Source organism: Pelodiscus sinensis, chromosome 2, assembly GCF_049634645.1.
Source record: "Pelodiscus sinensis isolate JC-2024 chromosome 2, ASM4963464v1, whole genome shotgun sequence".
In the NCBI taxonomy this organism is placed as follows: Eukaryota; Metazoa; Chordata; order Testudines; family Trionychidae; genus Pelodiscus; species Pelodiscus sinensis.
The window spans coordinates 218372116-218388965 of NC_134712.1; the positions used below are offsets into that span (position 1 = coordinate 218372116).

Consider the following 16850-nt stretch of genomic DNA (forward strand, 5'->3'; position numbering starts at 1 on the left):
CCACTGCCAACCTGATACCAGACCTATGTAACTTTGTTCTCACCGACAATTATTTCCAGTTTGAGAACAACTTATACCTCCAGATCAGCGGCACAGCCATGGGTACACGCATGGCCCCACACTATGCTAATATCTTTATGGCTGACCTAGAACAACGTTTCCTCAACTCCCGTCCCCTTTTACCCCTTCTCTACTTACGGTACATTGATAACATCTTTATGATCTGGATGCATGGCCAAGAAACACTGGAGACATTGCACAGAGATTTCAACAACCTACACCCCACCATTAACCTCAGCCTGGACCATACCACATGAGAGATCCATTTCCTGAAAACCACAGTACAAATCAACAATGGAAAATTAGACACCACTCTCTACAGAAAACCCACCGACTCATACAGTTACCTACATGCCTCCAGCTCCCATCCAGAACACACCCTACGATCCATCGTCTATAGCCAAGCCCTTCGATACAACCGCATCTGCTCTAATCCCACTGACAGAGACCAGAAACTTCAGGATCTCTACCAAACATTTATAAACCTCAACTACCCACCCGGAGAAATAAAAAAGCAAATTGAAAGAGCCAAACGAATACCTAGAAACCATCTACTACAAGACAGACCCAAGAAAACCAACAATAGAACACCACTTGTCATCACCTACAACCCCCAACTTAAACCTGTCCAACACATTATCAATAAATTACAGCCTATACCGGAACAGGATACTAAACTCCAAGAAGCTCTAGGAGACAGACCTATAGTCTCCTATGGAAAACCACCTAACCTCAAGATGATTCTTACCAACAACCACAGGACATACCACACTAATACCAACCCTGGTACTTTCCCTTGCAGCAAACCCCGTTGCCAGTTTTGTCCACATATTCACTCTGCTGATACCATTATTGGGCCTAACCGAGGGTATGTCTACACTACCCTGCTAGTGCAAACTAGCGGGGTAATGTATGCATACCGAACGTGCAAATGAAGCCCAGGATTTGAATTTCCCGGGCTTCATTTGCATAAGCCGGCCGGCGCCATTTTTAAATGCCGGCTTGTTCGAACCCCGTGCCGCGCGGCTACACGCGGCACGGGCTAGATAGTTCTTTGTGTACACGAGGTGTACAGATAGTTCGGAATGGCTTGCTAGTTCGAACTATCTAGCCCGTGCCGCGTGTAGCCGCGCGGCACGGGGTTCGAACAAGCCGGCATTTAAAAATGGCGCCGGCCGGCTTATGCAAATGAAGCCCGGGAAATTCAAATTCCGGGCTTCATTTGCACGTTCGGTATGCATACATTACCCCGCTATTTCGCACTAGCGGGGTAGTGTAGACATACCCCAAGTGAGTTATAAGATGAAGAATACATATTCCTGCGCATCCAGAAATATAATTTATGCTATCGTGCTGAAAGTGTCCGTCTGCTATGTACACTGGACAAACGTCTCAGACACTTCGCCAAAGGATCAATGCCCACAAAACAGATATTAGACAGGATCACAAAGAAAAAACAGTTTCTTGCCATTTGAACCAAAAAGGACACAGTCTCAATGACCTAATTACATGCATCCTACTCCAGAAGATTTTCAAATCTGCACTTGAAAGGGAATCCTCTGAACTGGCATTCATGCTTAAATTCGAGACTTTCCGTGGGGGGCTGAACAAAGACCCCAACTACCTTACCCATTACAGAGATAGCTTCCCCAATTATCACCTCTAATACCATTACCTCACAGACATCTACCTTTCCCCACCTCTAATATCATTAACTCACAGACATTTACCTTCCTTCCCCCCTCCCCACGCATCCCCCTTCTGTTCTGAAATGTGATTTGTCCTTTTCGTATGTGTTCATTTTTTTAAATCGTATCCTTTGGTATATATGGTTGTGACTATTTTCTTCCACTATTTGATCTGAGGAAGTGTGTCTGGCCCACGAAAGCTCATCATCTCAAACCATCTTGTTAGTCTTTAAAGTGCTACATAGTCCCGTATTTTGTTTAAGAGTCCTTTAACCTCATTTACAATCTGTCAGACTCACCAGGCTCATTATCTTCAGAGCAGAGGGCTTTGTGCAGGCCTTAAAACCACAAATCTGCAGAATAGAACTTACAGCCAGAAGGGACTATCAGAGCATCTAGTCTGACTTCCTGCAGACTACAGGACATTAAATTTCATCCAGTTATTACTGTCTTGAGCAACAACTTGAGTCTGGCTACAGCTCAGCATCCAGAAAGGCGTCCAGACTTGAAGACATTAACTGATGGAGCACCTCCCACTTCTGATGGTAGTTTGTTCCAATGGTTAATCACCTTCGCTATTAAAAAATTGCATCTTATTTCTAATTTGAATTGGTCTAATTTTCAGCTTCTAGCTGCCTTTGGTTCTCATTATGCCTTTCTTTGTTAGATTAAAAAGCTTTCCAGAATAGAATCACAGAATACTAGAACTGGACAGAACCTCGAGAGGTCATCAAAGTCCAGCGCCCCACACTTATGGCAAGACTAAGCACCATCTAGATCAGCGTTTCCCAAAGTGTGGTCCGTGGCCCAGTACCAGTCCTTAGGAAAAAAAAATACTAGTCCTTAGAAAAATTATTGCGCATGATCCTATTAATTTGTGTAACGGGATAGCAGCACCCCGTACTGTCGAGTGCAGCCCTCTTGGGAGAGAGCTAACCGCCGTGGCGTTTCTGCCAGGCATGCTCCCAGGTGGCGGGGCTAGATCTGGCGGGTGCTAAGACCCAAGGAGAAGGCCAGGCGCTGTGCGCACAGATGCAGAACACCCGGCACAGCCAGGAAGCTGGCATCGGCCGATAAAGCAGCTGGGATTGGGGCCAGGAGGAGGGGCAGGTGGCGGACCAACCTGCTGGACAGGTTGGGCCCCAACACAATTTGCATATTCATAATTTTCTTAATGAATATGCAAATATGCAAATAAATATTACCAGTCCTCCAAAAGCTTGTGAATGGGTTTACTGGTCCCCAGTATCAAAAAGATTGGAAACCACTGATCTAGATCGTCTCTGACAGATGTTTACCTAACCTGCTCTTAAGTATTTCCCACCAGAAGCATCCACATTTGACAATGATTTCCCATCAATAGCTAATTTTACATATCACCCAGATCTTAATCCATTTAACATATACTTTATTGATATTGTACGCAGCTAATTTCAAAATCAGAATGTCATGCAGAACAAAGTCAAATGCCTTGCAAAAGCCTAAGTACATTAGAGGTACAGAGCTACCTTTATCAACCAAATCCATAATCTTACAGAATGAAATCACGTTGCTTGACAAGGCCTATTTTCCATAAAACCATGTTGACTGGCACTGATTATATTTCTGACCTTGAATTTATTTCTTAAATGAATCCTGTATCAGCTTTTCCATTGTTTTGCTCAGTACTGATGTCAGGCTAACCAAACTTTAGATAAAAAAATATTCCGCTTGCCCTCTTTGAATATAGGTCCAATACTCACATTCTTAATGTTTTCTGGAATTTTCCCGATATTTCAAGATTAATTAAAATGGTCATCAGTAGGCCAGGCATGTTCTTAACCAACTCTTGGAACTCTCGGGTACAAGTTAACTAGGGCAGCGCATTTAGAAGTGTTTATCCCTTGCAGACACTGTTCAGCATCTTCACTGGGTACTAATGGACTGTACTGTATTGCCTGACATCAATCTTGGGCAAGATAATGGAATGGTTGATACAGGAATCAACAAATTGAAGGAAAATAATGTAAATCAAAATGGTTTCACAGGAAACAGATCATATCAAAACTTGATTTTTTTGGCAGATAGTATAAGTTTGGTTGATAAACATAATAATGTTGTTGTAAAATACATGTACCACAAGTGCTGATAAACTAGAATGATTTAAAGTCAACATGTTACATTACATAACTAAAAACTGAGTAACATGAAATGTAACTGCAAAAGGGTAATCATCATCAAGCATATGTATTTTTAGTCGAGTCTCACAGGGATCCGTTTTTGACCCCTTGCTATTTAACATTTTTGTCAATGACCTAGAGGAAAACAGCTACAAACTTTAGAAAATCATCATTAATCAACACAAAAATTGAGGGAGTGGTAAATAATGAAAAATATAAGGTCACTGATTCTTGATTTACTGGGCACAAACAAATATATGTTTTCATATGGCTAAATATAAAAGTATAGATCTAGGAGCAAATAATGTATGTCACAGTTACATCATGGTGACTATATCCTGTGAAGCAGCTACTCAGAAAAAGACTTCTGTGGTAGGGGCAAAGGAAGGCAGGACTGGATAAATAGCTGAACATAAAACACCCAGTGTGATACTGTGAACAAAAGGACTAATTTTATTCTGGGGTGCATTAACAGAGAAACCTCAAGTAATAGCAGTGACATTATTTTACCTCTATTTTTGGCACTGCTATGACCGCTGCTGTACTACTGTACCCACAATTCAAGAACAATGTTAGAAGGTTCAGAGAAGAGCCACAAGAATGATAATACAATTAAAAAACATGTTGTGCAGCACTAGATGAAAAGAGCAATCATACTACTAAGGGACCAGGGCTAGGGCTCCATTCCTTGCCTTCTAATACACCAAATAAGTAGTCCCCCTACCCCAAATGTTTTTCTCTACTCCCAGGCCTTGGCTGCACTGAGGGGGAAGGAGAAAAAAGGCCCCTGGGGGGCCAGAAAAGGTTAAGGGGGAGGAGAGAAAAGAGTCCCTGTTAGCCAAGGTCATGGGGGGTGTAGGATAAACATTTCTGAGGCAGGCTATGATATTCTGTTAAGAAGCCCTATTCTAAATTTGGAATCTGAGACTGGCACACAAACACAGTACATGATGCTAATAGAGATGTAGCCGTGTTGGTCTAGTCTAGCTGAAACAAAAAACAGGACTATGTAGCACTTTAAAGACTAACAAGATGTTTATTAGGTGATGAGCTTTCGTGGGCCAGACCCAGTCCTGTTTTTTGTTTCAACAGTACATGATGGTTACCCCTTACACCTAGCCCAGGATGGGAGACTGGGACAAGATACATTCAATGGTGCTAGGAACAAATGTGCCATTGTCAAGTATTCCTAATGTCTCTGCTTTAATCCCCAGATGGGCCACATACCTGCAGAGACATCTTCTTGAAGCTGACAGACATACAGGCAATCCCTGAGTTACGCAGATCCGACTTATGTTGGATCCGCAGTTACGAAAGGGCCTTTTCTCGCCCCGGAGGACTGGAATGGCAGGACGCCCAGATGCGCTGCAGTCCCGCCACCCCCGTCCTCCGGGGCAAGAAAAGCTGCTCCACATCTCCCTGGTCTGCTGGGGGGGGAGCCCACCCCCAGCAGACCAGGGAGACACAGAGCAAAGCCTTGGAGCACGCCCGTAGCAGGACTGCCCAGGCATGCCCGAGCTGTCCTGCTGCGGGCGTGCTCCGCGGCTTTGCTCCCCGTCTCCCTGGTCAGCAGACCAGGGAGACGGAGCAAAGCCATGGAGGACGCGGGCGGTCCCGCCACCCACATCTCCCTGGTCTGCTGGGGGGCGGGGGGTGCAGCTAGTGCTCCCCTTCCCCCCTAGCAGACCAGGCTTTTCTTGCCTACGCCTGGGGTAGAGCAGCTGGGGCACTGCCGGGTTGGTCCCGCAGCGCCGCTCCTCGGCGCTACTGTACCAACCCGACAGCACCCCAGCTGCTCTGCCCCAGGCGTCCTGATTTAGCTGCTGCTGGTCAGTTTCAGCAGCGGCTGAATCAGGACGCCTGGAGCAGAGCAGCTGGGGTGCTGCTGGGTTGCTCCAGTAGCGCCACTCCTCGGCGCTACTGGAGCAACCCAGCAGCACCCCAGCTGCTCTGCCCCAGGCGTCCCCAAGTCAGCCGCTGCTGAAACTGACCAGGGGCTGACTACAGGAAGCCCGAGGCAGAGTTGCTCTGCCCCGGGCTTCCTGGAATCAGCCGCTGATCAGTTTCAGCAGCAGCTGATTTGGGGACGCCTGGGTTTCTTAAGTTGAATCCGTATGTAAGTCAGAACTGGTGTCCAGATTCAGCTGCTGTTGAAACTGATCAGTTTCAGCAGCGGCTGATGCCAGTTCCGACTTACATACAGATTCAACTTAAGAACAAACCTACAGTCCCTATCTTGTATGTCACCCGGGGACTGCCTGTATCACCACTTAACACCTACTTGACAATTGATGTCTGCTTGTTTAAATACTTGTTTTACTGGAAACACTATGTAATTTTATATTATTGCTCTTATTTTGCCTCACAATTAGCACCTATCCAGGGGGTCCAGGATCTTACCCCTTCCCCCATCATTTTGATCTGTCCATTAAGCATCCTATATAATTAATTGTAATCTATAGTCTGGCAGTGTTCACTGATCCCTAACAAGCGACGTGACACTCCACCAGGACTGTGTGTGTAATAAACTCTCCTGCTTGCTTCACATACTATGTCCAGAGTCTGTTCCCTTGGGGGGGGGGGGGGGGAGGCCAGTGCCAAATGGGACATCTCGCCATGAAGACAACCTCTCTTCATCATCTGAAGAAGTGGGTTGTGCCCACAAAAGCGTATGGTATCATCTACATGTTTTGTTAGTCTCTAAGGTGTTACAGGACTGCAAACCTGTTTCAGTCTGTAACTGAAAATACTTAAACAGCAAACATAGCTAACCCTCAGATTTTTGAATCCTGGAACCTTCTGGTATAGATATTTTTTATCTCCATATAATAACGGGTCTATACCCATTATACATTATACCAGCTAGGATTTCTTTTGTTCCTAATTCTCATAAAATATCCATTTTTATTTGCCTTACCATCCATGGACTCTTCCTTGATGTCTTCATCTTCCCTTATCAATTTGCTACACTTCATAATGTCTACATCATATAGATTGCTATCTATTCCCCTTTCCCCCAATTTATTATACATTATCTTTTTATTTCGAATTATTGTCTTCACTTTTGTTTAAAAGACTATTTTGGTTTGCCAAGCTGTCCTCTTTCTTGATTGTGAAACTGACTTTCAGACCATCTAATAAACTCTTAAGAACCCCCAGTTTTCATTCACATTTTGCCTGTCTAAAGTGACCTTGGAGATAGTCCCTTTCTTGAAGAACAGATGTACTTGGACTAGCAAAAAGACTATTAAGTAGGGGTCTACAGTGTCTGTTTTGCAAGTGGGGGATACAAGTTTGTACCTTTTATAAGTCTATGGGTAGTTCTAATTCAGTTTTGATTACTACCCAGTCTATCTGTAGTACTACATAATATTCTAGAGTTTCAAAATGAATTTGTATTTCATAAAGATAATGACAGCATAAGTAATAGGACCAATATTATACATGTATTATCAATATCTGTCATCTACATCAATAGCAGCTCAGTTTTTATTAGGTATAGATCTTTGTTTCTAAATTCAAACAGATATACTTCCCATCTTTTAAGCTATGTCAGAGTTCTAAGCTATGTCAGGGGAGGGTTACACATTAGCATATAAATGTTGTCTAAAGATGTGAGGCATTTGAATCATCTATTGTCTCAATTGGAAATAATTTACTAAAACATTCACCAATTTTTAAAATATAGCCAATGAACAAAAACATTGCATCATATTCAGATTAAATGTGTTCAAATAAAATATACTGTACTTTTGATATAGCAAAACATAAGAAAAATGACATTTTATGAGACTGTCCCTCTCCTCCAACTTCTCCTCCTCTCCCTTGCAGCACTGCCACAGCAGCATTGTTATGTTAGCGAATTATAAGCTGGTACCAGCAGCCACTTCTTACTGGTACACCCTACTGGCTCACTACTACATCTGTGCTTGCCTAAGAAACACACACCTAACAGCCATTTGTATCTATGTCAAATTTCTCATGAAATGCCATAGTAGTAACTATTATACTAAATCTATTAAGAATATGACTATGTGAATTACATTTTTTACTTATCAGAGTTTCTTTGGTCTCTAATTTCACAAGTATAATTCCTATTAAACGCCATTAATATTGTTATGTTCTTATCCTATTGTGGATTTCCATGCATGATCCATCTTTTATATTGTAAACTCTTTGAGGCACAGACACTGAGTCTAGCACTGGGCCAAGCATGTGGTTAAACAAATTTAAAAATGGAATCAGATGAAAGATAATATTTTATTTAGTTCATTACTTTGAATATCTTGTTGGCTTCCTTTCTTGCTGCTGAAAATATTTTAGTGAAACATTATTGCTTAATACAAGCCATTACATTTTATTTAATGAAGTATGTCCAGCTGGGATGTGTTGCAGTTACAAGGTAACTGAGACACCACAAAAGTGGTTCTTTCTAAAGGCCTCTAGAAAGGAGGCTCTCTTTGGGTGCAGAACTGCTTTAACGTGGAACATTTTGAATGTTATTACTATTAGAAATTAGGTTTTAGAACATAGGACTGAGCAAGAAGCAGTCTGCACAGGGATGCCTATGTTCCAAATGCCTCTAAGTAATATAGTCTCAGCATGACATTTGTGAATCCTCTTTCTGTGTTAACTTAATGGAACCATTTTTAAAATAGCTTGCTCCGTCACACTTCCTATGTTCCCACCACAAAAGTGGTCATTCTCCTTCACAAAGTATCTTGTCAAAGTTCTTGACTCCAAGTTGACTGGTTCATGGGGAAAAAAACCCTACCTTCTAAAAACTTAAAAGGCGTCAGTTCTATCATATTTCTCCTTTTTTGCGCTTCAGAGATCAAACAATGGCAACAGCTACCATTAAAGCAAATGTTAAAAGTCAACTGGTTAGCTCAACAATGCTAGCACTTCGAATGTTGAAAAATGTTGAAAAATGCTAGCACTTCGAATACTATTCTCAGCAGTCAGCTCTAGCAAATTGAGCAGTAACAACTGAGATTATGCCATCACGCAATGACTTTAACAGACATTACAATGACAACAGCAAAATCATTCCCCTTTCTGAAGGGAATATCAATGGATAAAGAGCAATTTCCATATATGAAATGATCAACAGATCATGATTAATGCCCAAAATGTACTCGAAGAACAGCATCCTGAAGAAACTACATGAAGAATGCTAGTGACTAACTCCATCCCCATCCTCCACTTGCTGTTTATCTGGACCTTACCTCCTCTTCATCATCAAGTAACTAATTATCTTAATCTACTATTGAGTTGTATCAGAAACTTTTATTTCTTCATAAGAACTTCATTCACCGTTTTGTTTCAAACATTTATAACTGTCTGTACTTGCCAGGGTATATTTTAAGCACTAAATCATGCAATCCATCATCTCTTTGTCACTATTCTAGACATATAAAATCCTCTGAACGTGCTTACAACACAAAGGTCACTTTGAACATTGACTGGATACATGAATAAAAAAAATAAAACATTTAGTTAAATCTTTCAAAACAATGCGACTGCCACTACCCATCAAAGCAATGAGACTGCCATTACCCATCATAGCTTAGAAAAAGTTTTTCATCTACTTCTCAAGTACTCACACGGAACCACTTCATGGCAGTTTAATTGCAGCTACAGAACAGAATCAATGCCAAAATTCAGCCATTCTACTACTACTTTCAAAAACGTTCATTCTCCTGGTCCTTTTTCTTTAGGCCCCTTACGCCACTGTAGGCTTGGCTTAGCACCCCTATTTCCATCCTGGCTCACTGCATTTGATAGAAATTGACTAGGGCATGACATATTACTCACCTGTTAGCACAAGTCTTCCCTAAATAATGAGAGCTGAAGTACTACCCTTCATGAAAAATGAAGCCAGGTCAGAAAATTAAAGGAGATGAAAAACCCTACTAAGAAAGAGCAGCTCAGATGAGCCAGGGTGGCCAACAGAGAGTCCTGTTGGGACAAGGCGAATATGATTCTTGATTTTGTATTTGGTGCCTAGATATGTTGACACTAGTATTGAAAGTGTGCAGACAGGTAGGTGTGCAGATAGACATTGTAACCATTGTCACATACATTCTTCAGCAGAGCCTGAAAATCTGCAGATATCCATTTCTGAAGACAGTGAATCAGCTGCAGATAGGGGCCAGCAGCCAGTGACTGGACAGCAGTTTGGAACTGAGGCAGTCCAGTATCTACTCACCATGCTGCTTCCTGTCCAGCAGTGTTCCCACTATGGCCTAGTTCAGCAGCATTGGTCATGCTCCCAAGCCCAGGCCTGAGCCACCAGCTTCTGGGCAGCAGCACCTACCCCGACCCCGGGGATTGGACTTTGGAGGGCCCCAGCACTTCACTGTGATGCAACATGAACTGTTGATGCTGTGTGCCTTGCTTGCGAGCCCCCAGGATCAGCATGCGATGCAATACCCCTCCTCTAGCCACTTCCCTCCACACCATCCCTTGTCCTTGAGACCCTTTCATCTCCCTATCTCCAGTCTCCACCCTTGTGCTGCCACTTCCCTGAAAGACTCCACCCTCCACACTCTCCCTTCCCACCCTATACTACCCTCTCCTTAGCCCTTATGAGATGGCTTGTTGCTACTGGTGCAATTATATGTAAAAGACGGCTAGTGGACTGGGAGATGAGAATCCACCCAGCGAAGACTCACACAGAACAGGGGCCAGAAAATGCCAGATTCTTAGACCCATACAGATTTCAGACCGCTAATACACAGTTTCTTCTTCCTCAAAATTATGAATTACCTAAACAGAGGAACTCCTTTTGTAGCTAATCACCCATTTAACAATGATACTTTGTATCAGTGTAGAAGTTAAGCTGTCTGGATCGATCAAACACTGTGAAGTAATTTTTCAAGTTCTCTCTTGGTTGAATGATCCAAGAATCAAAGAGTTCAATTTTGCATAAGGTTACAGTTATCTTACGGAGGAAATTACTATACCCACTTCTCAGCCTGGTGATTTGCTTAATGAGAAAAAAGGTGTAGTACCTTGAGATATGCTGTGAAAGGGAAAAAGATTGGAGGAGGAGAAGCAAAAACCTATGATTAGACAGAAAAGACAAATCTCATCAGGCAGAAATTAATTCTTGCATCATTTATGTTCATAGCTTGCTTTTGGATACCTCATACCATTTGACCAGTAAAGACTGACTGTGCCACTTTTTACAAATTACACCACACAAAAACAAAAGCAAACAGATAAATGTGTCTGGTGCAGGTCGTACCTAAATGATTCTTACATCACAGTGTATTAAAGGAAGCAGGAAAAAGGATGGGAAGGAAAAAAAAAACCCAGCCACTAAAACTCTGCCTCCCTCCCTGTAGGGAAACAGGAGTCCAGGAACAGAATAGTTATTTCAGGAATTCTAGCAAAGTTGTAGTTATATTTTCAAAACACGATTCAAAATTATTTGTATACTGAAAGTTTAAAAGGAACTTTTTTCCCCCTGTTTATTTCTGTATTATCTAGGAAGGGTTTCAGACCAGTGCAGGAACAGTTTAATGTCTTACACAAATAATTCTAATATAACTGTTTCTCTAAATTCTCCCTTTATTGCAACTCCATAACAGTAACTGACAAAAATCTTCTGCACATAATTCAGAATGGAACTCCCCTCCACTTAACGTCTCATGGTACAGTAAATAGATGAAAGCTTTAACGAGATACTTAAATGAAGTACTTGGAACCCCAAAATAGTCCCCCAAACATCCATGAATGTTATTAGTATTGCATTAAGAATTCCTTATTTATGTTACTCATTGAACAGAAGTATATATAACTACCACCAAGAGACTGAAAAATATTACCAAGTACAGCATGGAGACCACTCTGTTGGCACACAGGATTTTATAAACACACTTGCATCTGTGGTCCTATTCAGCTAAAATTTTGTAAGTGACAGTTCAACATGAGTCCTTAGAAGTCACTGCGGGATCATTTATAAAATTCCATGCAGATGCTGTACTTGTCAGACCTATACACGGTATACCCTTCATCATCAGCTGTATTACTTCACTTTCTTGTGGATTGCTTTCATCAGTTGCTGATAAAAGAGAGGCCTTCACGTATTTACATATTTTTAATGGGAAAAAATGAACCACAAGTTATATAGCTTCCTTCAACTTCCATTTCTGGTATAAAATATCAATGTTAATAAAAAGTCTGCAGTTTTTGCTGCATTTATATTTCTAAAAATGTCAGTTTTAAAGCTTGACGTAATTCCCCTGCTTATTGTTCTAAAGTAATTGTGGACTTGAAACATGTAAAAGTTTTCAATGAGAAGAACATCTTTCAACCCACTGACTCAGAGAAAGTCTTTCCTAAGCAAAAACGTTTATCATTCAAATCCATTCCCTTTACACCTAATATCAATATGTGACCACTACCACCAGGTGAAACTATTTGCAGCCAATGCCTGTTTTAATTTGTAAACCTCTCTTGCATATCCCTAGAATTATTACTCCTCATATGACTTTCCAATACCTGCTCTTGTAAGACTTTTATGTTTCCTTCAATTATGTTTATAAATTGACCACCAAAAGCAGGGTCAGTGTCATATGGATAATGTACAGTGTTTTTCTAATATGGCTAAGCCATACTTGTTTACCTTTTGGGTCATTTTCCTAAATAAAAATGAGCAATTTAGAGTGAAACATGTATACAATTGCATATTTTTCATTCAAATCAAGTTGTTGTATAGGTTGTGAAACTGTGCTAAAAACCAGTACTGGACTTTCTTTGAAAGTTATGGAGTAATGACTTTTTAATATACATTTTTATTCCATGCACTTACCTTAACAGGTTATTTATTAATTAGCATTGCAAAAAAATATGTTTTCTTGGTTTCCATACTTGGTACACAAACCGCAAGGACTCTGTCTAATACTCCACAGAAAAGCCATAACGTAATACAATAAAGATGAATACTTACTACTTATATGTTTCCGAACGAATATATTCAAAAACATGAGACACTCCCAGCTGAAACTGATCTGCTATGGGGGTAACCCAGGGATTATTCTCTGCTTTGAAGACTTGCTTTTGCCCAGTCAAATCCAAGTTACCTGGAAGGGATTAAACAAAAATGAACGTGAAAAGGAAATCTCTTATCCTAGACAAATTACTTACAGTATAGAATTTTCATGTTTTGAAAGAGTCTCACTACAATCTATGCAAATTATAATAATTACAGGTTTAATATGAGGAAAATGTGGGCATATTATCTCCTGCCATACTATGAAATATGGATGTAGAGCTAAATTCCACCCTATCTACTCCATTGGTGTGGAGTACCACAGTACTCACAACCAGGATGAATTTGGCCTAATGAATTTTCAATGTAATTCTACTAGGTTTCAACAAGTTGCACGTTAAGACATCAAAATAAGTCTTAAATGGAATTTAATGACATATAGGCCCTGAGCTGGCTTCTACACAAGGGATCAATTTCACACATTTATCACTAGTACAACAGGTGTGGGTTTAGAATTTGAGGTTTTGGATTCCCAATTTTGTACTTCATTTTCTAGATCAAGAGTTCCCAACTGCCAGTCCACAACCCAGGGCCAGGGTACACTGCCCAGTGCCTCCCCTCCTGCCACAGCTGTTGGTAGAGGTATATCCTGCTCTGCCTCTCAGCCAACCAGCAGTAGGCAGGGGTGGGGTCTCCTCCGGATATAGACAAACAGCTCGCTATGTGGCAGAGGGCTACACGGAGCCCAACATGGCAGTCTTAGCGCAGCTAAAACCCAGGCAGCAGTGCTCAGTGGGCAAATTGGAGGGAATACAGGGCTATGTGAAGGGGGTAGGGGCAGGCACTGGGGACTCAGGGGACAAAGCTAACATTGAGGGTCTCTGGGGACAAAACTAATACCGAGGCTCTAAGGGGCTGATGCTGGGGGGCACTGAAGATGGGGCGAATAGTGGAGGTACTAAAGGGGCAGGGCTGGCACTGATGGGCTTTGGGAACCGGGGGCTGGCATTGGGGTCATCTCTGGGAGGGCTGGGTGCAGCGATGCTCTGGAAACAGCAGGCTGGTGGGGGGCTGGCACTGTGAGGGGTGGTGCAGGGAACTCTAGGGTCAGTGGCTGGTGCTGGAGGGTAGTGCTCTAGAGGTTAGGGCTAGCACTGGGGGGCTTAGGGGACCCCCAGAGACCTTGTGATCAGCTGACTTCATCTGTGGCAACTGCCTGCCATGTAGCTGAAGCTGGTTATATGCAGCAGCTCTCGGGGCCGGGGCTTTTGGCGGACAAGTAACGTTTTCACGTGCATATTCACATATTCATTTGCATAATGAACATGCAAATACGTAAATAAAACATTGCTGGACTGCCAAAAGTTTGCAAATAGGTTTGCCGGTCCACAGTATAAAAAAAGGTTGGGAACCACTGTTCTAGATGACACTAGCTATTCTGGGGCATAAAAGGATCTTTAAATTAACTGTTCACACATACATTTAAAATTATAATTACACTATGGATTTCATGACCAGGGTATACAAAAACAGCTGACAAAATACTCTATTGTAGATGGAGTGACCCCTCCCTCCCCATAGCATTTTTGTGTGTTACCAAACTATGTAGCTTAAAATTAAAGAGGCAAGTCTGAAAGATTTGCCTAACCAAGCTGTTACTTCTATATATGGAGTAAATATGTGCTTATTTTTCAAATTTAAACTATTTGTACATACAGAATGAATATGTATGTATGTATGGAATAGCAAGCTGTCTTTTGGCTGGCTCAGTTAAAGCTCGCCATGCTCTTCTGCATTATATTTAATCCCTAATGCAGCTCTCTCTGTGAAAAAAGGTTATCATAATTAGCGTAAAGCCAGACCATTATACTGTGTGAGAAGATGACACTTGTCTCATACTGGCCTATCAACAAGTTACCATTGCCTCAGCAAAGCTCATCTGTCAGCTGTCTGAGGTATGCTCTGTTTTTAGGTAATAATGCAGGAAGCATTTCACCCCTCTGTCAGTCAGGCAGCAATTGCCCTAACTGCCTTACGCTTCAGTGCTTCTAGTGAGGAGCCTCACACCCATCTCCTTTAATAAAGGACCCAGCAGCACTGGTATTCTAACAAGGATCAGGCAGCAGGATTAAGCAGTGTGACAAAGAGGACCTAATAAGATAGAATCTATGCTGGCTGGCTCAGACTCACATTCACACTGTTCGCTATTCAGTTTTAAGGCACGGGCCACTAGGGAAGCAAGCCAGCACTGTGATTACTAGTAACCCTCTGACCAATGCTCCTGTGAAGATCATACATCACTCAGAGGCTTATTCTGCAATTTCAAATAGGATTTTCCATTTTATTACCTGCAAAAGGATATCACACATTTCTCTCCTAAGCCATCAACTCAGTAAGTGCTCACTTACAATTATAATTATGTAAACACTACAACATGATAAAATGATCAATCTGTGTACAACTTATATAAATGGTTAAATTCAGGGAGATAAATTCGGCCCCATTACAGGGCAAATGCAATTTTTGCTTATGGAAATGGACTACTGTATACATTTTCAAAATCTGACTAGGAAGGTCCTTAGCTGAGCATTCCAAGCCTTCGTTAGTTCAGTAAATTACTGCCCATACTAAATAACTGGGGGAATGCTGCCTTAACTTCCTCACTGTTGTGTTTCCACTGTAGATTTTGAATACTATCCTGATCATTTATATTTAATCAATTAAAGAAATTTTGCCTGATCTAAGATTACATTTTAATTTCTAATTACTACCGTCAGTGCTGACAGGTTCTTTGTCCCAGGATCAGGCCCCGTATTCAATTATTCTACAGTTGGGAACCCTGATGAGCACAGTTACAACACTCACACTATAGAAACTCTTGTATATTTATAGTTTATTAATACAATTAGCACAGTCACAAACACCCCAGTTTCATAAGACACAAATGTACATCCATATTTCCATACCATATACTTACATCATTCCTTCAAGAGCAATCTTAGGTGTTAGCCCATCATCTCTCTCATTACCTTCACCTTCCCCATCACCAGGGGCCCATCATCCAAGGACAATATCATCTTCTCCCTATTGCCCCTAGGCTGGGTCCTACTTCTACACTACGTGACACTGACATGTTTGATACGTATTCAATAGGGGATGTTTCTAGTGTTAAACTGTCCTTTTCCTATAGGTTAATATATCATTGCTCTCAACTTATTATCATGTGTGTCAATTTGTTACCATGGGCATTTGTGGTCATTTATCACATCCTGTGTCCTGATTACTCAGTTCAGCCTGAACCAGTTATTTTGGGACTTTTTAATATAATGATGCATCTGCTGAGTCTGAGGGTATTTTCCCTCCCATCCTATGTGGGTGAAAGGTCCCAGACATAAGTTCCCCTTTGCAGTCCAGGGAAACTATAAGCAAGCTATGGCCCGTGTCTGGATAAGATCAGTGTCTCAACCACGGATGTGCTAACCTTAGCGTCTGCTGATCGTGCAAACGGCCTGTTACAGCTTTTAGCAGATTTCTTGCATTACAGCTCTTAACTATTTCCTCTCTACTAAATCTACCCATTAATATATTAATCTAAATCAACACAATCATATTAACATGATAGGCAAGCAACTGGATAGGCTACAGCAGCGTTTCCCAAACTATGGGCCGCGGCCCAGTACCAGGCCGCAGGAAAAATATACCGGGCCTCAGCGTGGCTGCCAGGGTGTTCCAGGCTCCCAGACTGTCTGTGCAGCACTGGGTTCCTCAAGCCCTCAGCCGGGCTGGGCGGATGCAGCTGTATGTTTCAGGCTCCCGGCAGAGGCATAGTGAGGGTTACCAGGTGAGCTCTTATTGCTGGCTGCGGACGGGGAAGCAGGGTCAGGGCAGTGGAGGTGCCCAGGGGAGATAGGGAATTGGCCAGCGGAAGCAGGGCTGGCCAGG

The 16850-nt window shown here is 42.0% G+C and overlaps 1 protein-coding gene across 3 annotated transcripts in view; it reads right to left on the reverse strand.

Annotated features, from left to right (window-relative positions):
- RSU1 (Ras suppressor protein 1) overlaps positions 1-16850 on the reverse strand; it is a 159665-nt gene that overhangs the window by 61234 nt on the left and 81581 nt on the right. For all 3 annotated transcript variants that reach the window (XM_075922459.1, XM_075922461.1, XM_075922462.1), the window contains exon 8: positions 12867-12999. In XM_075922459.1, the coding sequence (XP_075778574.1) occupies positions 12867-12999 (133 nt within the window). The remainder of the gene's footprint in view (positions 1-12866; positions 13000-16850) is intronic.